The sequence below is a fragment of the Haliotis rubra genome, unplaced genomic scaffold (genome assembly GCF_003918875.1).
Source record: "Haliotis rubra isolate DU_JTF1 unplaced genomic scaffold, ASM391887v1 Scf58, whole genome shotgun sequence".
In the NCBI taxonomy this organism is placed as follows: Eukaryota; Metazoa; Mollusca; class Gastropoda; order Lepetellida; family Haliotidae; genus Haliotis; species Haliotis rubra.
The window spans coordinates 276,953-299,539 of NW_025767279.1; the positions used below are offsets into that span (position 1 = coordinate 276,953).

At 36.9% G+C, this 22,587-nt stretch overlaps 1 protein-coding gene and 1 long non-coding RNA gene across 2 annotated transcripts; one reads left to right on the forward strand and one right to left on the reverse strand.

The window, feature by feature from the left end:
• The first annotated feature begins 1,715 nt into the window (after positions 1–1,715).
• On the forward strand, positions 1,716–15,654 carry LOC124254732. Its single transcript, XR_006892538.1, has 3 exons — positions 1,716–1,858; positions 13,184–13,186; positions 15,644–15,654. It is a non-coding gene; the product is annotated as an uncharacterized LOC124254732 (long non-coding RNA).
• Positions 3,893–21,060, reverse strand: LOC124254731. The gene is given in 4 exon segments (XM_046688573.1): positions 3,893–5,674; positions 5,676–6,030; positions 13,205–13,301; positions 20,969–21,060. Coding segments are annotated over 2 exon segments (966 nt in total). The 5' UTR covers positions 5,946–6,030; positions 13,205–13,301; positions 20,969–21,060; the 3' UTR covers positions 3,893–4,978.
• Positions 21,061–22,587: the final 1,527 nt, after the last annotated feature.

The following is a 22,587-nucleotide window of genomic DNA, read 5'->3' on the forward strand; positions in this document are numbered from 1 at the left end:
ATATGATAACATTTCATATGGTATTTGCTGGTTATCAAGGGTATAACATGACTACAAGTAGGTACCGTACATTTCTTCAAAAAGGACATCAATTTAAAAATGAAACTTAAAAATATAAAAACCATGGTTTTAAAAATATTTTCAATATCAAAATAAACTTGCCATTTGAGTGGGGTATATTGCTCTAAAACCACTCTAAACACCATGGTTTTTACAATATTTTCAATATCAAAACAAACTTGCCATTGGAGTGGGGTATATTGCTCTAAAACCACTCTAAACACCATGGTTTTTACAATATTTTCAATATCAAAACAAACTTGCCATTGGAGTGGGGTATATTGCTCTAAAACTACTCTAAACACGATTCCAATTATGTAACAGTGTGTCCGCCTATAGCACATAAGCTCAAAATGCTGCACGTCTAAGATGTTTAACACTGCAGTGAAACCCATGGGCACCTAGACACAAAATGGACCCAGCCAGAATCTGACTCCACAGTTATAGGTCTGTGGCTTCCGCAAAGGGCACAGCAAATTGTGCTGCCCTTGACATCTTGGCCATCTTTGACCTCCAGGCTGGTATGGACGTAACAAAGAAAGAAGCAGTCTATATATACTGTATACAAAAAAATCTGGATGTAGCAAATATTTCTTCATAAAGATATTACATAGAAGGGTATCTGCTGAGCAGAGTTACGTCCCTTACCCATACAAGTATCTGCTGATCAATTGTCAAAATCAGACATTATAAGATAAAGATCCCTGTTTTGTCCGTTGGGGGTGGGTTTCATTTTTTGATGGTTTGTGTTCGGTATAAAACAGTGTGTGAGAGGTATATACCTACTATATTAATGATTCATACCCTACGCATGATAAATTTAACATGCTTTGGGGATCAGCTGATGTTAATGTCCTTAGAAAGTTGGCCATGTATATCTATTATGCAAACTGTTTCAGAATAACCTGCTGATTAATTATTATTTTCTCTTTTTCTCTCTCTCTCTATACATTGTCATATACAGTATATGCTGACTGACCACATTTATGTATGAACATGGGCCGGACGCCTACATTCTTCATGAATAAAGATGTCAAGAGACAAACTTTACGATCTTAGTGACTGTTTAAATTGTTCAACATCCACAGTGAGACCATCCTCAATATCTCCAGGGCTCAAATTCCAGTAAGCATATAATAACCCATGAATCCCTTCAAGTGTTCTTTTATTTTTTCAAAGTTACCCATATGATAGGAATACTTGAGTAGCCAATCATATTGGCCAATGCACATTAAGGGCAGATGATTTGAGACTGAACTACTGGAATGGATGCTGGGGTTAGTGAAGTGTTGATGGGATGTAGCCCTGGAGATATAGAGGTTGTACTGGACAGAATTGACTCACTGCTCAAAACAGGGATATCCCAAACCCAAACATAACGAGTACAGCTGTACCAATAGCAATCCACTAGATCCAGTGCTAGGAGTTGATGTTATTAGAAATCCCACTATTCACTAATATACCCGTGAAGATCTGGGTTAGAATTGATCTTCAGCACCATATGCTTGTCGTAAGAGGCGACTCAAGAGATCGGGCGGTCAGGCTCGCTGACTTGGTTGACACGTCATCATATCCAAATTGCGTAGATCGATGCTCATGCTGTTTATCACTGGATTGTCTGCTCCACACTCGATTATTTACAGACCGCCGCCATATAACTGGAATATCTCAAAAGATTTTCTCAAATACTTTGTGGAACTGGCCAAAACATTCCTTCATAAAGTAACATGTAGAAATAGAGAGATGGCAAAAAAAATGTACAGCTTACAGAGTTTAAAAGCTTCTTACCAGTCAAAGAGTGAGTGAGTGTGGTTTTATGCCGATTTTAGCAATATTCCAGCAATATCACGGCAGGGGACACCGGAATACCAGTCAAAGAAAAGAAACTTACTGATTATTTCTATATACTGTTGCTAGTCACAGGTATGGAGGCACAAGTGTAATGATAGTGAGTGAAAGGATGATGCTTATGTTGACTCTATACATAACCTGAGAAACTAAATACTGCATTCTTCACAGAATACTTTCAGATACACAATCAGTCACTAAAGTGGTTTTGTACAAAAAAAATACTTTATCTGCTAACAATCACCAATACTTCTGTAAAACAATTATAAAGCAAGCACAATGTCAGGTAGTTTAAAAACACTGGGATGATGATCAACATGAGTGAGAGTGAGTGAGTGAAAGCATGAGTGAGTGACAATGTATGATGCAAGTGAGTGAGTGAGAGTGAAAAGTGAGCGTGAGTGAAAGCATGAGTAAGTGACAATGTCTGAACTGAGTGAGTGAATGAATGAGTGTGAAAAAGTGAGAGTGAGTGAGTGACAAGGCAGTCAGCAACATGCAGCTGAATAACAGCAGCCAGGACCTACGTTCTGTGTCCGTGCAGGGTGGATCCAGGAGTTGTAGTACCTGCTTTCATATAGTAGCCATCAAACCTTCTGTCATGTTACTCATTCTTATTATCCAGCCCTAATGTCTGACCATGACGTGGAGCTGTCACTGGATTTCAGGATATATGGACACACTAAATGGACTCAGCGGAAACAGATAACACAACATACAGACATTAACTCACTCACTTACTACATACATATATTAACTAGCAATGACTAGACAAACTAGAAAGCTAAGTATGCCAGTTCAGTGAAACATTATATTTCCACTTGTATACAACTAATGACCTGACCCAATATATTTTAAGACAAAGTGTTAGTCCACAAGGAAATAACACCAGTGACCTTGACCTTCACCAGGTTTTACATTCACCTAGAGTTAGGGGTCCAAAGGATCCTACTTACTAAATTCAAAGGTCCTTACAGAAAATGTGAGAATCCTGTAATAGTGGTGCTGTGTCCAACACTGTAATATTTCTTCTACAATTACAGGAACTTAATATTTCTTATTAAGAACTTGGTCCCTTATATATTAGTGCATCCCCCGGGATATGTATTTTCTGGATCAATTTTTACATTTGTGCATATTGAATGTACATATCTGTGTTGTGTAAAACCCTGTCCTTCCTGAAATTTCTATTCTGGGACAAATGGACTGAAGTTAATTGTGAAGACCGGTGCTTCATCTTGTCTATTTCGGTATAGAATACATCATGTATTTCAGGCACAAATATTTGTGAATAAACTGAAACCATGTACTATCTTACGTAACACGAAAAATACCAAATTCATTGGTCAATGATCTTTAGATCAATTTCCATATACCCTACTACAGCATTGTGGTGGATGTACAGCTATAAAGGATTCTCTGTGATTCAAGCTCCATACAGTGTTGTGTAATGTTTAATACCTCTCAGATATTAGGAGGCATAAATTTAAACAATTTGGAACAATGATAATAGATGATTTGCATCTCAGTCTCAGGTAAACATGGTACATGAAAACCATGGGTGATCAATATATTTGTTATGGCCTCATCCCAGACCTGTTGGTTGATACTAGTGTTGGGAATTGGTTAAAATCTCATAATTGATGATTGTTTCATTACAACCGATCAATCATCGAAAATAATTGGTTAGCGCCATTTATGAAATTTGTTAATACACAAAAAAATACGGAAAAAACCATGTAGTTCTTTGGGGGTTTTTTGGCAAAATTTCACGTCTTTAAAGGATGACTAGTATGTTAGGAACATGGATTTCTTAGAGTCTTTAAGATAAATTCAATCATGACTTGGAACGAGCTTGTAGTGCTTATGAAATGTAACAGACAAAACCAACCTAGTGAAAATTACTGTTAATGAAAACAAGTGTTCCAGAATTGTATGTGTTCGATTATGAGAAAACATGATCGATTGCTTGGTCGTTTAGTCACTACGACCAATCTTCGATTATTTCAATTAATCGGACCACCACTAGTTGATGCAATGTTCCTTTCATTCATGGAAAACATCTAATAACAATTTTAAAAAACACGATTCCACAGCTTTTCAGGCCACTGCAGACAATGAATCATGATGCTAATGTTACCATGGTTACAAAGTACTATTTCAACACATCACACAACATTAACAAATGACAAATACTTCACATTAATACAATGGTGACAAGAGCTGAGTATGTTCGAGAAAACTATGAAAATGAATATTTAAAATACATGATGATGACTGGTAATGCTGGTGTTAAAAATATCTGACAGCTTGAGAAATCTATTTCACTGACAGTTTTAAAAAGATGCACACCAAATGGTCAAGCTATTATTGTATTCCCTAACTTTCCAAATCATTCTAGTTTTAATTCAATGTAAGAATTAAATTAAATGTAAATGTTAAACATATTATTCAGTCATTTCCGTGTATTTTGATTCAGGCAGAAATGCCTCATTCATGGATACCTGCACTTGATTCAGAGATGGAATTTGATTGATAATACTTGAACAAGTAAACTTACTAAGTTGACAATCCACCAGATGGCTGGTTAGTTTGCAAAGTGTCAGCGCTGTTGTGGGGAATTCTATACACAGGTTGTGCATACTGAAATTCAATTTAAAAAACTTGAGGTCTTTTTGAAAGACAATTACTATGTAATATTATGATTGTCAAATTCATATTGTAAACAAAGTATTTAAATTCAATGAACAGAATGATACTGTTTCAACTGTCAATTGCAATTTTGTCCCATCATAGCTGCAGTAGAAGTAAAAGAGAGCAATGTCATGATGCTCTTGTATTGACCTTGCTCTTGTATTGACCTTTGCCCTTGTGATGACCTTCACCCAATGAATCAAACAGGTGAGATGTCATGACCCTTGCCTCTGAGATGTCTGTCCTTCACCCATCAATAACATTCACCCATTGCATCAAGAGAGTGAGACGTCACCACTCTTGCCCTTGGGTTTACTATTTCCCTGTTGATGACCTTCACCTTTTGATGACCTTCACCTGATGACAACCTTCATCTTCATGTTTGAAGGCTCTTATCAAAGCTTGCATTATGATCTCTCAACATTATCTCTTCCATCTCCCTTTCCTTCACACCATCCGTCTCTTCCGTAACACCACGCATTCGCCGGAATCGACCTTTATTGTAGAAGTCGTAGATCACCAGACTCATGACCAGGAAGTTCTTCATGATGAAAGTGGACACGTCTTGATCCAGTCGATGCCAGAGGATGAGACGCAGCGTAAACAGAGGCGTGTTGATGACAATCAACAGCAGCATCTTGTGTAACGTCTCCAGTGTTTCTGGAAGGAACTTGTACCCGAAGTGTATCCGACTTAGTCCCATTAGAGGGAGAGTCGGGATGATGAGGTTAGCACACGCAATGCAGATGATCCCCCAGTTAAGTCCTGGAAGAACTTTCAGAGCATCCACATTTTCCTTTTCAAAGAACACATCCAGCATGTCAACAGAATCTAAAATATCAAACACAACTGTCTGTGTAAGAATGTCAATGTGTTTCTGCCGTTCACTTTTCGGAGGTGCATCATGATGAGATAACAACAGCATTACGAAAACTATTGCTGAAAGAGCAACAGTGATCTTGAGAGTATTTGGACCAAAGAAATCCTTTTCATCAAGCTTCCAAGCAAAGTTTTTAAATATTATTCCAACTCGAACTGCAAGAATGATCGAGTACACTGACCAGGCGAAAAAAAGCTAGAGGGAGACTTCCTGCCCGAACTGGAGCCTGTTCGTTTGACGTACTTCTAACAAGTTGGAGATGACGGTATGATATGAGGAATGCCATGATGAACACAACGACCAGTGCTACATCTCCTGCAATCCAGGCGTACCAGTAGCTGTTGTTGTGATGGATCAGGTAGTAGTCGAGTATAGCACCCTGTAGAATAACGAGCCCAATACACAGGACACGTGTGGGGATCAGATAACAGGCATCACAACGCTTATAGGGACTCAGATCCATGGTGGTGTCAAGTCAGATCTTGCTGCAGCTCTGTAGGTTAAAAATCTCTTGAAGGGCTTATCGCCAGTCTGGTGCCATTATGTATCTGAAATGGAGTATGATGTATTTCAATTCAACATATAACTGCTAAAGTACTGTCAGAAATAGAAAAAACTGTTTTTTTCACATTGATATCTACAATTTATGTAGTTAATATGTGTAAGTGTGAAATATCTGTTAAACTAAGTTCGGCCTAACTACAGTCTCAGTGGTAGGGAGATAGGAAATGTAGAAAAAGGACTTTACTGAGGAGATTAGTGCAGAAATGAGAAATGCGGGTTTTTTTCAAAAGTCCAAATCGACTTATTCTGAACAGGCCATGGCTTTATGCAAATTAGTGTGCGATGAGATTATATTACAAATGACAATTCTTAAATGTCCATTTTGAAATTTAACTTAGCTTCATTATAAAGGATAGCTGACGTAAAAAATAATAACTTTAATACTGAAACTATGAAGGATGTCGCTGCCATGGAGTCTCACTATCACTATAAAAAGAAACAGGTAGGAGGGGTCGTCTCAAAAGCAAATCCAGGACGGCTGTCACAGACAGTGATTGGGGTCGGGCTGGGGGATAGAGATATAAGCTGAGATAAGATAATCCTTTAGGGGAATTAAACAGCATGTCATAACAATTTACAATAATATCCAGTCCTGTCAATCTTCGGGTGGTCATGCCACCTATATATTTTGAGACATTTAATACGATGGCTTTTACGTATCTCAACATAAACTTTATGATCAATAAATGAGACATATTCAACACACATGAAAAGCATAAAATATCTTTGAGATGACCCCTTGTGCTTGTAGGCAGGACGAGCATTTCATGCCAGGTGTGAGTCGACGGCCTGTCGTCATACCTGGCTGAGCGTCTTAAGTGTCATCTATAGTCCGATCTATTGTTTTGAACAGCTATTCATATTTAATCTACGTTTTGCCCGATTTTACGAGTAAACAAGATTTTCTGGATATACTATTACGCATCCCACTGAATGCCCAGTTAGGCCGATGTGGGTTATTTCGATATATGCTATGCTAAATTTGTCAATTTTAGGGATACAAAGTAACAGCCTAAAAACAGTTTTTTTTCTATTTCCGACAGTACTTTAGTTACCGGAATGACCTTTGTCATAAAGTAAAGTGTAACAAGGTTAATAGGCAAACTTCCTCCATAAAAACAAATCTATATGAATGGGTTGAAAATTTTTAGAAACAGATTTATAAAATTTTTACGTTTAACAATGTCTAAATATAGACAAAATTAAATGTACAACCAAACATTGTTTCATTGAACTGATATGTAGATCCTGCGGTTGTTTTGAAGTGAAGGCTTCATCCTGTGTATTCCTTCTTTAGTCATCAGTTTGCATTAGTGCAGAACCTGGGATTACTCGAAGTATTTACATAGGTCCTATCAGTTTCAACACACCAGTGTTTGACTGTATAATCTGAATATTGGGATGTTGCGTTACTACACAAGTATCACTCTGGGGATATTCAAATGTACCATATAATAAAATTCTGCTTGAAAGACATTGTAGTCACACTAAAAATATTTCAAACTTTTGAATACATTAAGACAAAAATACCCATAAACTAAAAAGATGGGTTGTCATGGCTATGATTTTCTGATTATCCTGATTATGCCAGTGTATATCATGATATAAACACTGATATTTATTATGATTATGCCAGTGTACATCATGATATAAAACACTAGGGGTGACTATTGAGGTCTATGGAACTATTGAGATATCGATAGACTATTGCATGCCACTATTGCGATGTCGATAAACTATTGCAAGCTACTATTGCTATGTCGATAGTCTATTGCATGCTACTATTGCGATGTCGATAGACTATTGCAAGCTACTATTGCGATGTTGATAGTCTATTGCATGCTACTATTGCGATGTCGATAGACTATTGCAAGCTACTATTGCGATGTTGATAGTCTATTGCAAGCTACTATTGCGATGTCGATAGTCTATTGCATGCTACTATTGCGATGTCGATAGTCTATTGCAAGCTACTATTGCGATGTCGATAGTCTATTGCATGCTACTATTGCGATGTCGATAGACTATTGCATGCTACTATTGCGATGTCGATAGACTATTGCAAGCTACTATTGCGATGTCGATAGACTATTGCATGCTACTATTGCGATGTCGATAGACTATTGCATGCTACTATGCTACTATTGCGATGTCGATAGACTATTGCATGCTACTATTGCGATGTTGATAGTCTATTGCAAGCTACTATTGCGATGTCGATAGTCTATTGCATGCTACTATTGCGATGTCGATAGTCTATTGCAAGCTACTATTGCGATGTCGATAGTCTATTGCATGCTACTATTGCGATGTCGATAGACTATTGCATGCTACTATTGCGATGTCGATAGACTATTGCATGCTACTATTGTGATGTCGATAGTCTATTGCAAGCTACTATTGCGATGTCGATAGTCTATTGCATGCTACTATTGCTATGTCGATAGACTATTGCATGCTACCATTGCGATGTCGATAGTCTATTGCATGCTACTATTGCGATGTCGATAGACTATTGCAAGCTACTATTGCGATGTCGATAGACTATTGCATGCTACTATTGCGATGTCGATAGACTATTGCATGCTACTATTGCGATGTCGATAGACTATTGCATGCTACTATTGCGATGTCGATAGAGTATTGCATGCTTCTATTGCGATGTTGATAGTCTATTGTATGCTACTATTGCTATGTCGATAGACTATTGCATGCTACTATTGCGATGTTGATAGTCTATTGCATGCTACTATTGCGATGTCGATAGTCTATTGCAAGCTACTATTGCGATGTCGACAGTCTATTGCATGCTACTATTGCGATGTCGATAGACTATTGCATGCTACTATTGCGATGTCGATAGACTATTGCATGCTACTATTGTGATGTCGATAGTCTATTGCAAGCTACTATTGCGATGTCGATAGTCTATTGCATGCTACTATTGCTATGTCGATAGACTATTGCATGCTACTATTGCGATGTCGATAGTCTATTGCATGCTACTATTGCGATGTCGATAGACTATTGCAAGCTACTATTGCGATGTCGATAGACTATTGCATGCTACTATTGCGATGTCGATAGACTATTGCATGCTACTATTGCGATGTCGATAGACTATTGCATGCTACTATTGCGATGTCGATAGACTATTGCATGCTACTATTGCGATGTCGATAGAGTATTGCATGCTACTATTGCGATGTTGATAGTCTATTGTATGCTACTATTGCTATGTCGATAGACTATTGCATGCTACTATTGCGATGTTGATAGTCTATTGCATGCTACTATTGCGATGTCGATAGACTATTGCATGCTACTATTGCGATGTTGATAGTCTATTGCATGCTACTATTGCGATGTCGATAGACTATTGCATGCTACTATTGCGATGTTGATAGTCTATTGTATGCTACTATTGCGATGTCGATAGACTATTGCATGCTACTATTGCGATGTCGATAGACTATTGCATGCTACTATTGCGATGTTGATAGTCTATTGCATGCTACTATTGCGATGTCGATAGACTATTGCATGCTACTATTGCGATGTTGATAGTCTATTGCATGCTACTATTGCGATGTCGATAGACTATTGCAAGCTACTATTGCGATGTTGATAGTCTATTGTATGCTACTATTGCTATGTCGATAGACTATTGCATGCTACTATTGCGATGTTGATAGTCTATTGCATGCTACTATTGCGATGTCGATAGTCTATTGCACGCTACTATCGCAATGTCGATAGTCTATTGCATGCTACTATTGCGATGTCGATAGTCTATTGCATGCTACTATTGCCATGTCGATAGACTATTGCATGCTACTATTGCGATGTCGATAGACTATTGCATGCTACTATTGCGATGTCGATAGACTATTGCATGCTACTATTGCGATGTCGATAGACTATTGCATGCTACTATTGCGATGTTGATAGTCTATTGCATGCTACTATTGCGATGTCGATAGTCTATTGCACGCTACTATTGCGATGTCGATAGACTATTGCATGCTACTATTGCGATGTCGATAGACTATTGCATGCTACTATTAGCGATGTCGATAGACTATTGCATGCTACATTGCTACTATTATTGCGATGTTGATAGACTATTGCATGCTACTATTGCGATGTTGATAGACTATTGCAAGCTACTATTGCGATGTTGATAGTCTATTGCATGCTACTATTGCTATGTCGATAGACTATTGCATGCTACTATTGCGATGTCGATAGACTATTGCATGCTACTATTGCGATGTCGATAGACTATTGCATGCTACTATTGCGATGTCGATAGACTATTGCATGCTACTATTGCGATGTCGATAGACTATTGCATGCTACTATTGAGATGTCGATAGACTATTGCATGCTACTATTGCGATAACTATTGCGATTGTCCAGACAAAATTCAAATTTCAGATATATTGCCATTTTCTACCAACTTCTTCTACATTAAACTACTTAAACCATAAAATGCCTTCAGTTCCTTACAACTTTCAGGTCAGTATTGGTCAAGTTGTCATGATGACTTCTTCATGAACATGACTTAGTTATTAAAACATTCTACAACAAGCCAACACATTCACATAGGATTTAATACTATTTATTACAAAACTGTGGTTTGCAGACTCTTTGATCCCTGCAACTTTGTATGTAAAACAACATAGAAAAAAATAAAGAATAAATACTGGCTCTGTGGCTCGGTCACATTTTAGACAAATGGTCACCTTTCAGTTTCAATAGAAAACACTTACTGTGTGTAATGGTTGAAAATTAAACAGTTCGCAGGTAGATATGTTTTAGTTTTAACAACATGAAGATGAAAAAATATATCCAATGCACTGAACAGTCAACAGACTCAACAGATTTAAAGAAGACAATAATCTTTTGTCACTAAAAGTATCAAGAAATCTCACAAATAAACCTGTCAGCAGATAACTTGGTGACTCAAGTTGAAAGATAGGTTAACATAATTGGCAAATGGCAATATTTCACATTAACTCTGATTTTACTCAAATAGTGTGATGAAGGCAGATAATAGTTTATTTTTTATCTTGGTTTCCAACTTTCCAATTCTTCTTTAGAAACAAGAGTCCATGGGCGGATCCAGGAATTTTGAAAAGAGAGGGTTCAGGGGGGTCGAACCCCCTGAACCCCCCCATTGGCTCTGCCAATGCCAAAAAATCGTCAATGTGATCTTAAGTCATTTTCAAAAAGTGGGTGTGTGTGTGTGTGTTTTGAACCCCCGCTATGGATCCGCCACTGAGAGTCTGTCCACATGTGCAGATTTAAGAATCTGCTAGTCCATCCATCAGTTGTGAGTGAAACATTCTCAGCACAGGAAAGGTCATTCCTGACCTCAGTTTTAACAGTCTCATACAACATGGGCAAGGCAGAATCTGAGAAATACTGTCGCGAGGGGGTTGTGTAACTCTACATGCCGCTGTTATCACTGCAAAATGCTGTCGCTTACAGCAAATAGAGATTAATCCCAATCGGGGGTGGGACTGTAGGACAGAACATGTTTTCAAGTTACCATTATTTATAAAACAAACGAAAGCGATAGTCATTGGATCGTCATTTCATACACCTATCGATAAAGTACTATTGGGGGGCTCACAATCGGGATCAATCGATAGTTTGATGCATCGTTACACCCTTATTAAACACTGTTATTTATCAGTGTTTATTTACATGATTATGTCAATGTATATCATGATATGACCACTGATATTTATCATGATTATGTCATATATATCATGATATAACCACTGATATTTATCATTATGTCAATTTATATCATGATATAAACACTGATATTTATCATGATTATGTCAATGTATATCATGATATAACCACTGATATTTATCATGATTATGTCAATGTATATCATGATATAACCACTGATATTTATGATGTCAATGTATATCATGATATAACCACTGATATTTATCATGATTATGTTAATGTATATCATGATATAACCACTGATATTTATCATGATTATGTCCATGTATATCATGATATAACCACTGATATTTATCATGATTATGTAATTGTATATCATGATATAACCACTGATATTTATCGTGATTATGTCAATGTATATCATGATATAACCACTGATATTTATCATGATTATGTCAATTTATATCATGATATAAACACTGATATTTATCATTATGTCAATTTATATCATGATATAACCACTGACATTTATCATGATTATGTCAATGTATATCATGATATAACCACTGATATTTATCATGATTATGTCAATGTATATCATGATATAACCACTGATATTTATCATGATTATGTCAATGTATATCATGATATAACCACTGATATTTATCATTATGTCAATTTATATCATGATATAAACACTGATATTTATCATGATTATGTCAATGTATATCATGATATAACCACTGATATTTATCATGATTATGTCAATGTATATCATGATATAACCACTGATATTTATCATGATTATGTCAATGTATATCATGATATAACCACTGATATTTATCATGATTATGTCAATGTATATCATGATATAACCACTGATATTTATCATGATTATGTAATTGTATATCATGATATAACCACTGATATTTATCGTGATTATGTCAATGTATATCATGATATAAACACTGATATTTATCATGATTATGTCAATGTATATCATGATATAAACACTGATATTTATTATGATTATGCAGCAATATTTGAGAAACGTGAAAGTTGACACTACATAATCACGTCTGAACCCGACAATCCAGTGACTGAGACTGGATAGTTGATCCATGAAGTCATATCTGTTGACCAGAAAGGGCTGCTGGGCATTTGTCCTCCATGGAGAACAGTGAATGTGCTCATGATCATGGTAACGTATAAATAATCAAGTCTGGCACAAATTTAGATAAATTACATCTTTGCATACAAACATGCACAAAAACAACCCCCCTAAAAACTTCACCCCTACACAATGACACTATGAGTAATTACCCATGTAGCCCTCCAGTTTACATATCTGTATCTCTGTACAGATCTTGGTATATAAACAACTGATCTTGTGCAGGCATCAAGTACATGTGAGTTACATGACTACAGAAAGTGCTACGTATCACGTACCAGGTATTGTCACTCTGACATGAGATGCTGGTTGGGAGTTGATGTGATGTGTTGCAGACTGGGGTCATTACATGGCCAGTTGTACACTAGAGGTTATCTGAAACAGCATTTAAAGCGGAACAAGGTCAAGAAGACAGGTTACAAATTACCCAACTAATTAAAAAAAGACAGCATAAACATGATTAAAAATACTGACTTCCTTAAAGTGAGTGAGTTTAGTTTTATGCCGCACTCAGCAATATTCCAGCTATGACTGACTGACTGACTGAGTTTGGTTTTACGACGCTTTTAGCAATATTCCAGCAACATCACGGCGGGGGACACCAGAAATGGGCTTCACACATTGTATGTGGGGATTCGAACCCGGATCTTCAGCGTGACGAGCCAACGCTTTAACCATTAGGCTACCCCACCGCCCCTCCAGCTATGAATAAACAAAGGGAATAAGTGAGTGAGTGAGTTCAGTTTTACACTGCTTTTAGCAATTAGGCCAAATAAGAAAAATGTTGTGTTCCCATTACACCTCTTTAAAATTTAGGGATGGTAGGTAGGATATTTTAAAAAAAAATTCTTTTAGAAGCAAAGTACAAACTAACAACACATTTATCAATGTGTAATTGTTTATTCAAGCAAACTTGCGGCCATCATGTCGACTTTCTCTATCAGAATGACTGACAGATGTCTGTTGGTGCCTGAAGAAAACAATGGTATCTGAAAGCTTATTTCATTCATACTGCTTAAAAAAAATAGGGTCATCACCAGAATTCAAGTCAACATATTTTTTCAGGCCTATTCCAGCAACATGACAGCTTAACACATTGTACCCATGTGGGGAATCAAACACGTATCTTCAGTGTGACGAGCGAACGCACTAACCCACTGCCAACCCCAAAGAGAATAGTGAGTGAGTCTAGTTTTACGCCGCTTTAAGAAATATTGCAGCAATATCCCAGCGGGGGACACCAGAAATGGGCTTCACACATTGTACCCATTTGGAGAATCAAATCCAGGTCTTCGACATGCCGAGCGAACGATTTAACCACAATGCTACCCCAAGTCCCCTCCAAAGGGAATAAGAACATGTAAGAGATATATTCAATGGTTGAAGAGAGTCTCTGAAGCCCTGTTGAGGGTCAGACCACAGCAAGATCACAAGATGGCAAGATGATAAACGAGGTAATATTGTATTGCCACTCAAAGAAACACTGTGTTACATAAGCACATAGCTTTACTGACCTCTGAAAGCAGTGAGGTCATGGGAGTGATCTTCAAGGAATGTTTCATTTATTATATTAAATGCAACTTTAAAAACTTTAGATCTTGTCTTGAAGTGAGGACTTCTTGAAGGGTAATACTAACCAGGTGTGCCAAAATGTAAATAGAGCTCTTCAACAGAACCATGTAGTCACTGGGTCACTCAGACGGCCGAGTAAAGAGGAACGCTCAACTCGTGTTGCTTTTCATATTCTTTATTTTGAGAAATGTGAAATATCTAACCTAAAGCAAGCATGCAGTGTTTACGAATAGCGTCTGACCCTCTGACAAATCCGGCAGATTCGCCAATGGTCCGATAGAAGTCTACCATCCGCCGGTCCCAATGTCCGACTGTATATTTCACAATGACTTTGACCGAAGTTGTTATATGTGACATGTGACACTTGTTTGCTGTTTATAAATATTACGCTTGTTAATAATTTCAATGCCAATTATAAGAATGTTAAATCTGAAATGTGTGTTTAATTTTATTCTATGGGTCCTGTGAATTTTCAATGGGTCAGACAGACATCTGAAACTTACAGGACCCTATGTCCTGTTACTTTGAAACAGCATTCGTGAACACTGAGCATGATAATTGAATAAAGTAATTATACAGGAAGTATTTTACCTTTATTTCGGATGTTCACATATTGCATATATAATCAATGCATTTCTTGTAATCAATGCATTTCTTGTTGTAGAAGGGTAGAGAGTACATACAGGAATCTCCAGCAACTTACCTATCAAAAGAGACCACTTTAGAGCTTGCTGAGTGGTCATTGAATCCTGTGTATACAACGCACATGATATCAGTGCTTAGATTGTTGACTTGAGTTTTTACAGATTTATTTGGAGCAGGAATATTGCTGAGTGCAGCAATAAACAACAAATAAACAGATTTCGAAGTGAGTGGTTCAAGCAAATTGTGCAAAAGAGTGAGTGAGTGAGTGAGTTTAGCCTTACGTCGCTTTTAGCAATATTCCAGCAATATCATGGCAGGGGACACCAGAAATGGGTTTTACACATTGTACCCATGTGGGGAATTGAACCCGGGTCTTCAGTGTGACGAGCGAACACCTTACCCACTAGCCTACCCCACCGCCCCTGTGCAAAACAGGGATACTTTGAAAAGTTATTGTTACTTTCAACTTAAATTTAACATGCTAGGAGAAGTACTAAAAGGCAACCTGCTTCTAACCTGGACATGTAGATTAACAGAGATAAGAGATAAGAACGGTTTACTTGCCTCAGAAAAGCTGTAAAACAATGTCTGGCCCTTATTCGACAGCCAACAGCAAAATTGTGACAGCATTACTCACACAAAGGTCACAGCACATGATCCCATATTGACCCAACAAACACATGCAGCACACATGGCAGTGATGTTTAGAGGTTCACAGATTCTGACCTGGAAGACAACTGGTCCCTGTACAACTGCTTCCTTGTGGCTTTTTCTCAACTTCCTGCTTTCTCAATAAATGTCACTATGACCTAGTGACCTCTGACATGTTATTGATTACATGGTTGTCAATTACCAGACTGGAGCATGTGTTTCCAGGGATTTATCGTGGATTAAAAACTTCAGTAATTTCAGTGTCTGGGCATTGGGGAAAAGCTATCATTTTATCATGTTTGAGTATAGGCATATTTATAAGTTCATATTTTCCAAATTTCAGTGTTGATTAACATTTCATTTCAGGAGACATGCCATGAATCATAGGAAAGAGGAAAATCAGATTTCTGTTTTAAGACATGACAACAGTGGTCTCAACTCAGCTGAGGCTAATCAAACTTAATCTTGATATTATGATTACATGATCAACCCAATAAAATGCTTTACACTCTCACGTCTTTTTCCACAACTAGTTAACTTGAATGACATTTGCTCCAACTTGTTATGATAAAGTGATAGTCACAAAATTGCACTTACTGTCTATGCCAATTTCCCACAAGATAAAATAAGGAGGGGTGAAATGGTATGCTCTTACCACTGTACAGTACGTATTGCGGTACAAGGCCTTCGGTTCTGTCAGTTTCGGTTCGGTATATGAGATCATAATGCAGAAATTGAATCTAGCAAAGAAATGCATAGATTTTGACAAAATGATTCAATTTCTAGGCTTTTAGAAAAGGTTTAAAATGGTTAATAAAATGATAATACGAAAACCGAAGATACAGAATTCATTTACAGCATTACCGTGTACCTAACCGAAGACAAGATACTGTGGTTCTACAAATACTGCAGTATACTGTTTCACCCCTATAGTATGTCATGAAATCATACATCACACGATTTAAGGGTGACAATGAACACAACATTCAGTTCAGCTTTTTAATCCTTGTTGTAATATTGGAACCTGAGATTTAAAAATAAAAAGATTGAGCAAAATGTCTAGAACTATATAAAGTTATCAAACTTGTTCATGTGTTATCAAATCAAATCAAGGATTTCAATAGCTCATTTTCCTAACAACTGCTTATATTTGCTAACACCAGGATTGATATGGTCAAAACACCTTTGACATGTTTGAAAAGACAGGCCTTGAGTGTTGCTTCAATGTTTGTGAGATTTTCTGCTTCTCCATTTGTGACAGATTGTTCCATACCAGTGAACCAGCATGTTGAAATGACCTATCATCATCTGTTTTGGTAGACTAGGGTATTACCAGCACATTAGTTGGTTTCACATTAATTTTAGACTCGCTGTGCGCATGCGCAGAGCGTGTAAAAATATCCTCAGGCCAACTTCCGGTTTGGTCGTAAGCTTTACCAATAGTGTAAACGCACTCTTAAGAAAAATCAAAAATCAAAACAAATATATGGTTTTATGTCGAATTTAACTAATCTCAATTCATTTATGAATGGAAGGGACCGGAATTAGTTAAATAAATAGCTTAACGTTTGTTAACAAGCTCTTGTATAAACACATCTCACCACCACCCGTCCACCATCCTTCCTACACATCCCCTTCTCACAAGTAAAAAAGCACATCTCTGATGCAATGCCACCAAAATAGGATATCAATTATTGAAAAGCATAGGCAAATGGATGTATGTACTCAACTATGAACAGTTGTCACGCGTAAATAATTTGTATACAGCATTTATTTAGAGCGTGTTTACAATATCGCTAATATGACCAAACCGGAATTGACCAGTGGATATTTTTACACGCTCTACGCACGCATGCGCACAGCCGAGTCGAAAATTAATGTGAAACCAACGAATGTTGATCTATTGATCTATTCTTGTTTATGGTTTATGATGACTTAATAGTATATACAACAGAAAATATATACTGGTAATGTGTGTATACACTGTTATAAAACGGATGTATAGTCTGTTTGCAGTGAAAGCGTACCGATGAATTTCACTTTAAATGGCAAGTGTACACGAAAATTAACCTTTTTGTCTTGCACTTTTTCATCATAAAAAGTATTTATCAAGTAGTTTTATATCCAAACCCGTACATATATCAGAAGTAACTAATTTATTATTTGCGTTATATCAATTCATATTTTCAACATTTACCAAGAGTTCTATATCCACAATAAACACACTATGGCTTATGTCCCTTGGAAATGACGTCATTGGTGCCCAAACGATAAACGAATGACGTCGTCAGACCTAATTAGACCCATTTCACGTGGTGCAGGTATAGGTGTGGTTCTTGTGTCTCGATGCGCAGGCTACTGTTTTAATCCACCTGTTGCTTGGCCGTCAGCTGACTATGTGGTCAGTTCTACACTGTAATGACGTTGCAGTATACATTGTACTAAAAGTGTTACCACGTAACCAAATTGTATAACATATTCAACCTGAGTCGGTCGCCTTTCCAACAGTATCTTTTTCATGAAACCTAAAAGCGTTTATGCACTACATCTTGCTTGCCATCAGTGAATGTGCGGCATTCTACGTTTGTTACTAAAGTTCTTACATAAATCGCACGATTCATCGCACCTTCACTTTGATATCGATAGTACATATCCAAATACATCACGCAGATAAATGCAATTTGCAGTTTTGAACACTGTTTGAAATTCGTTTTCTATGATATCATCCGGCTCATTGTAGATAAAATTTACTGAAAATTACATGCATCGTAAATCTCGCCAGTTTTGACACATTACTAAATCACCATTCACTGCGTTTTTGCGTAATTTATGGTATGTCTTAATTCAAATGTCAAATTTTACTGGGAGAAAGAGCGTGATCATTGTGATCAGCGATAGTTTTGTTGTTGTATGATCGAATCACCAATGCTCGTTCTGAAACATTATCGATGAACCGAGAATCGCTGAGAATGTTTTGGAAAATACGCAAACGTCAAAGTGAATTTTCACCTATATTACATAGTGTTTATAAAATCACGTCACATGTCTATGTCGGTTATGTTTCGTCCATAAAATCAATTGTATAATTCAACACCATCTTCCTTACATGAATCCCTGAATTCCTCATACAGTTCAAAATAAACTCCCAAAGTGACTCTGTCACCAATACAAAGACGAAGTGTTTCAGTGAAATCTAACGAAATATATCGAGGATATAAGATGCCGCGCTGTGAAAGAATACTTGTTTGAAATGTATACAAAGCCAGTCTCAGATTTTACACTGTGTATCCGTTCGCCTACTTGTTGCATACAATTGCTCATTAGTTTTAGAACATGCGTGGGAAAGGTATCGTAGCAAGCGATAGTTAAATAAAATAGGTGTATTCCAATGATTTTCTAGATTCGTCACAACATATTATAGTTTTTGAAAGCATGACGCCATAACTGACGCAAACTCACGCACAACGATGACGGTACTTCTCTTAATTTATGACTGTTTCCCTTGGTCACAATAAAACAAAAGAAAATAACAAACAGCAGACTGACAGAATTTTGGACTACTTACATGTCACGTTTGCTTGAAACAACGAAAATTTCCTCGAAAACTCCGGCGTACTCATGTCAGTGAACACGCCATTTTGAAAAAGTCGCTTCCCGATAGTGATGTCATACGGACGTCAACATTGTTATACATATTTGGTATTTTCATTGAGGCGAAGTTTATGAATGAAAATACACCACGATCAATCCGTCCTGCTGCTTACATTTTCTGTTCTTATGCTTCTTCAGTATTTTCACAAACTTTTTTTTTACGTGATTAATATCAGTATTGTTATCTTTTGATTTGGGACTAGACAGGAGACCAGTTTAAAATCAAGTGGCACCAATTACGTCATAATCAAAGGGCGGTAACTCTGGCCTGTTTAGCTCGGCAAACAAATACCTCATATTGGCATAACATTTCAGCACTTATTTTGAGGGTTATACTTACATTGTAAGAAAAATGAGTGTATATTTTCAAACATTGGTATTAACTAATTAAAACAGTTCACTTTGATTCACATAAGAATAAATGTGATTTATTCGTGTACACTTCCCCTTTAAGCAAAAAAGTAAATCAAATAAAGTGAAATTAAGATTGCGAATCCTCATAATTTTACCTTGCCAATTGAACATTTAAATCTCAGAATTTTATTCAACTTAGGATAAAAGTTGTTTAACAAACGATCATAGATTCAAATCGATATTACTGGTTTGTATTACAAGGGGGTAAGCGCTGTAGTTGGAACAGTGAAACAAACACATGTGCGGTACATGAAGAGTGTTAACTTAGAACAACCCTTGTCGTTCTCGGTGTTTCATTTGATATGCATACTCCCTTGTAATACAAGATCATAAACTTTATATTTCAAACATTATTCTGTCTGAATTTTGTAGCTTCTTGTAGTATTCATTTCTCCTAGTGCCATGTTGATGATACAGAAATAGTCTCACCTAAGACAATATTATTTGTTAATTAAGGAAAAGAGTTTTCTTCTGTATCTTACATATGACGTGATTAACCCCGAACCGGCCACTGATATTTGACCCAAACCGGCCCTTGATATTTGACCCATAATACGATGCAAAATGTAAATACTAGATCACACTGATACGAAGCACTGATTCAGTAATTGGCTTCAACTTGGTTTGCTTGTTGTTCAAGCCTGAACAATCTTCTAGATAGCTTAATGACAGCATTCTGTAAATAACTGAACTGACTCTGGATAAGACAATCTAGTGATTGAAATTGAGCATCAGTCTATTTAACTGAGATACGATCAACCAAGTCAACGAGCTTGACCACTCCTCTTGTCAGCACTGCTGACGGAATGCTGAAGACCAATTCTTTCACGAATCTTCATGGCTATGGGTTCTACTTATTCAATCCCTGTGTTGTCATATGGCATATCATTTATGTATTATAACGAGGGGATGTTCAAGTTTCGCTGAGTGACCTAATCATAATCACAAAAATTACCCATGGCCAAATCAGAACACATATCCGCTCTTTGTCGATTTATTTCCAGATGATGACCGATGTAATTTGTAAATGACCAGCTGTTGACCTATCAAACCGTGAATAAGCTGAAAAAAGACACCAAATCATAACACCATTACAACATAATACTTACGTTTCCACAGATGGCTTCCTGTTATTCCATAGCGACCTTGAACGCATGTTGGAGAGATTGTTTGCTAATATTAGATAACATTGTTTTGAGTTTCCGCGCTAAAAATAACATGTTTTTGGAAGTAATATTATCTTGCCGACTAGCTCTGTTGCTATTCAGTTTTAGGGGAGTCTGTTGTACATACACCACAATCTTTCGTCGTTTTCTTAACTGTCGCGAAAATTAGAAATATAACACTGTCTTAGCTGGACTGGTCCAAAGAGTATATATAATGGACCTAGTGACGAGTGAAAGTCATTTGACTCAAACCCGAGTACAATATTATGGTACACATCCTAGAAATCCGACGTGTTGAAATTGAAGTGCACTCTTTCACCAACCTTTACTTGATTTATTACTAAATATGTTCATGTTAGCCATTAGCACACATGTGGTTATAAGACGATGAAGAAAAGAACACTCGCCCCTGGGGCAGAAAATGTATTCAGTGTCAAAATTACAAATTTTAGTTGAGCCTCAAGTGACAATTAATAAACGTTCAGTGATAACGAGACATGTATGCTAAATATCACAACCCAAGGAACAATGTACCACCAACATATATGCGGGTTATAAATGAAAAGAACAAGAATCCATGTTTTGTGTAATATTGGAATTATATGGAAACATGTATTGATAACAAATGAGTGAATGATTCATAAAATTGATACATTGGGATAATTTTGCTGGTAGGTATTATAAATACATTGTTAGAATAGTACTTGAAAATATATTTCTTACATAATGGGGGCGGTGGGGTAGCCTAGTGGTTAAAGCATTTGCTCGTCACGCCGAAAACCCGGGTTCGATTCCCCACATGGGTACAATGTGTGAAGCCCATTTCTGGTGTCCCCGCCGTGATATTGCTAGAATACTGCTAAAAGCGGCGTAAAACTAAACTCACTCACTCACACATAATGATATGTTTCTATGTTCCTATTCATTTTTGTCACATACTATTTGCCTTACGTTGTGAAAAAGTATGCAATCTAAGTTATCTTTTATCCGTTGTATCGTATTATTGAGTGAGTTGGGTTTTACGCCGCTTTTAGCAATATTCCAGCAATATCACGGCGGGGGAAACCAGAAATGGGCTTCACACATTGTACCAATGTGGGGAATCGAACCCGGGTCTTCAGCGCGACCAGCAAACGCCTTAACCACTAAGCTACCCCACCGCCCCCGTACCGTATTAGATTCGTGGTCGAAACAGATATAAAAATACAATTTTATCAAAATATTACCTAGGAGATATGTATCTGTTGGTTGATATAAACATTAGTACAATTGTTTTGAACAATCTAAGTTTGTTCCTAAATGTATTAAAGAAAAAGAACTGAATAACGAGTTTTAAGATCGTTTCATCTCTAATACAGGTTATTAAATTAAAGGTACAGATTAATTGGAGATTTAGATACAGCAAGTATTGCTTGCAAATATTTTCTGTAATTCAATGCTGGGAGATCATTTGTTTAATTCTTGTCACGAATAAAAAGTTTGAAGGACGTTTTAACAACATGCATGAAGTGATAGTTATAACTGCCCATACTATGTACCTTTTTCACTGTGAGTTGATTTTA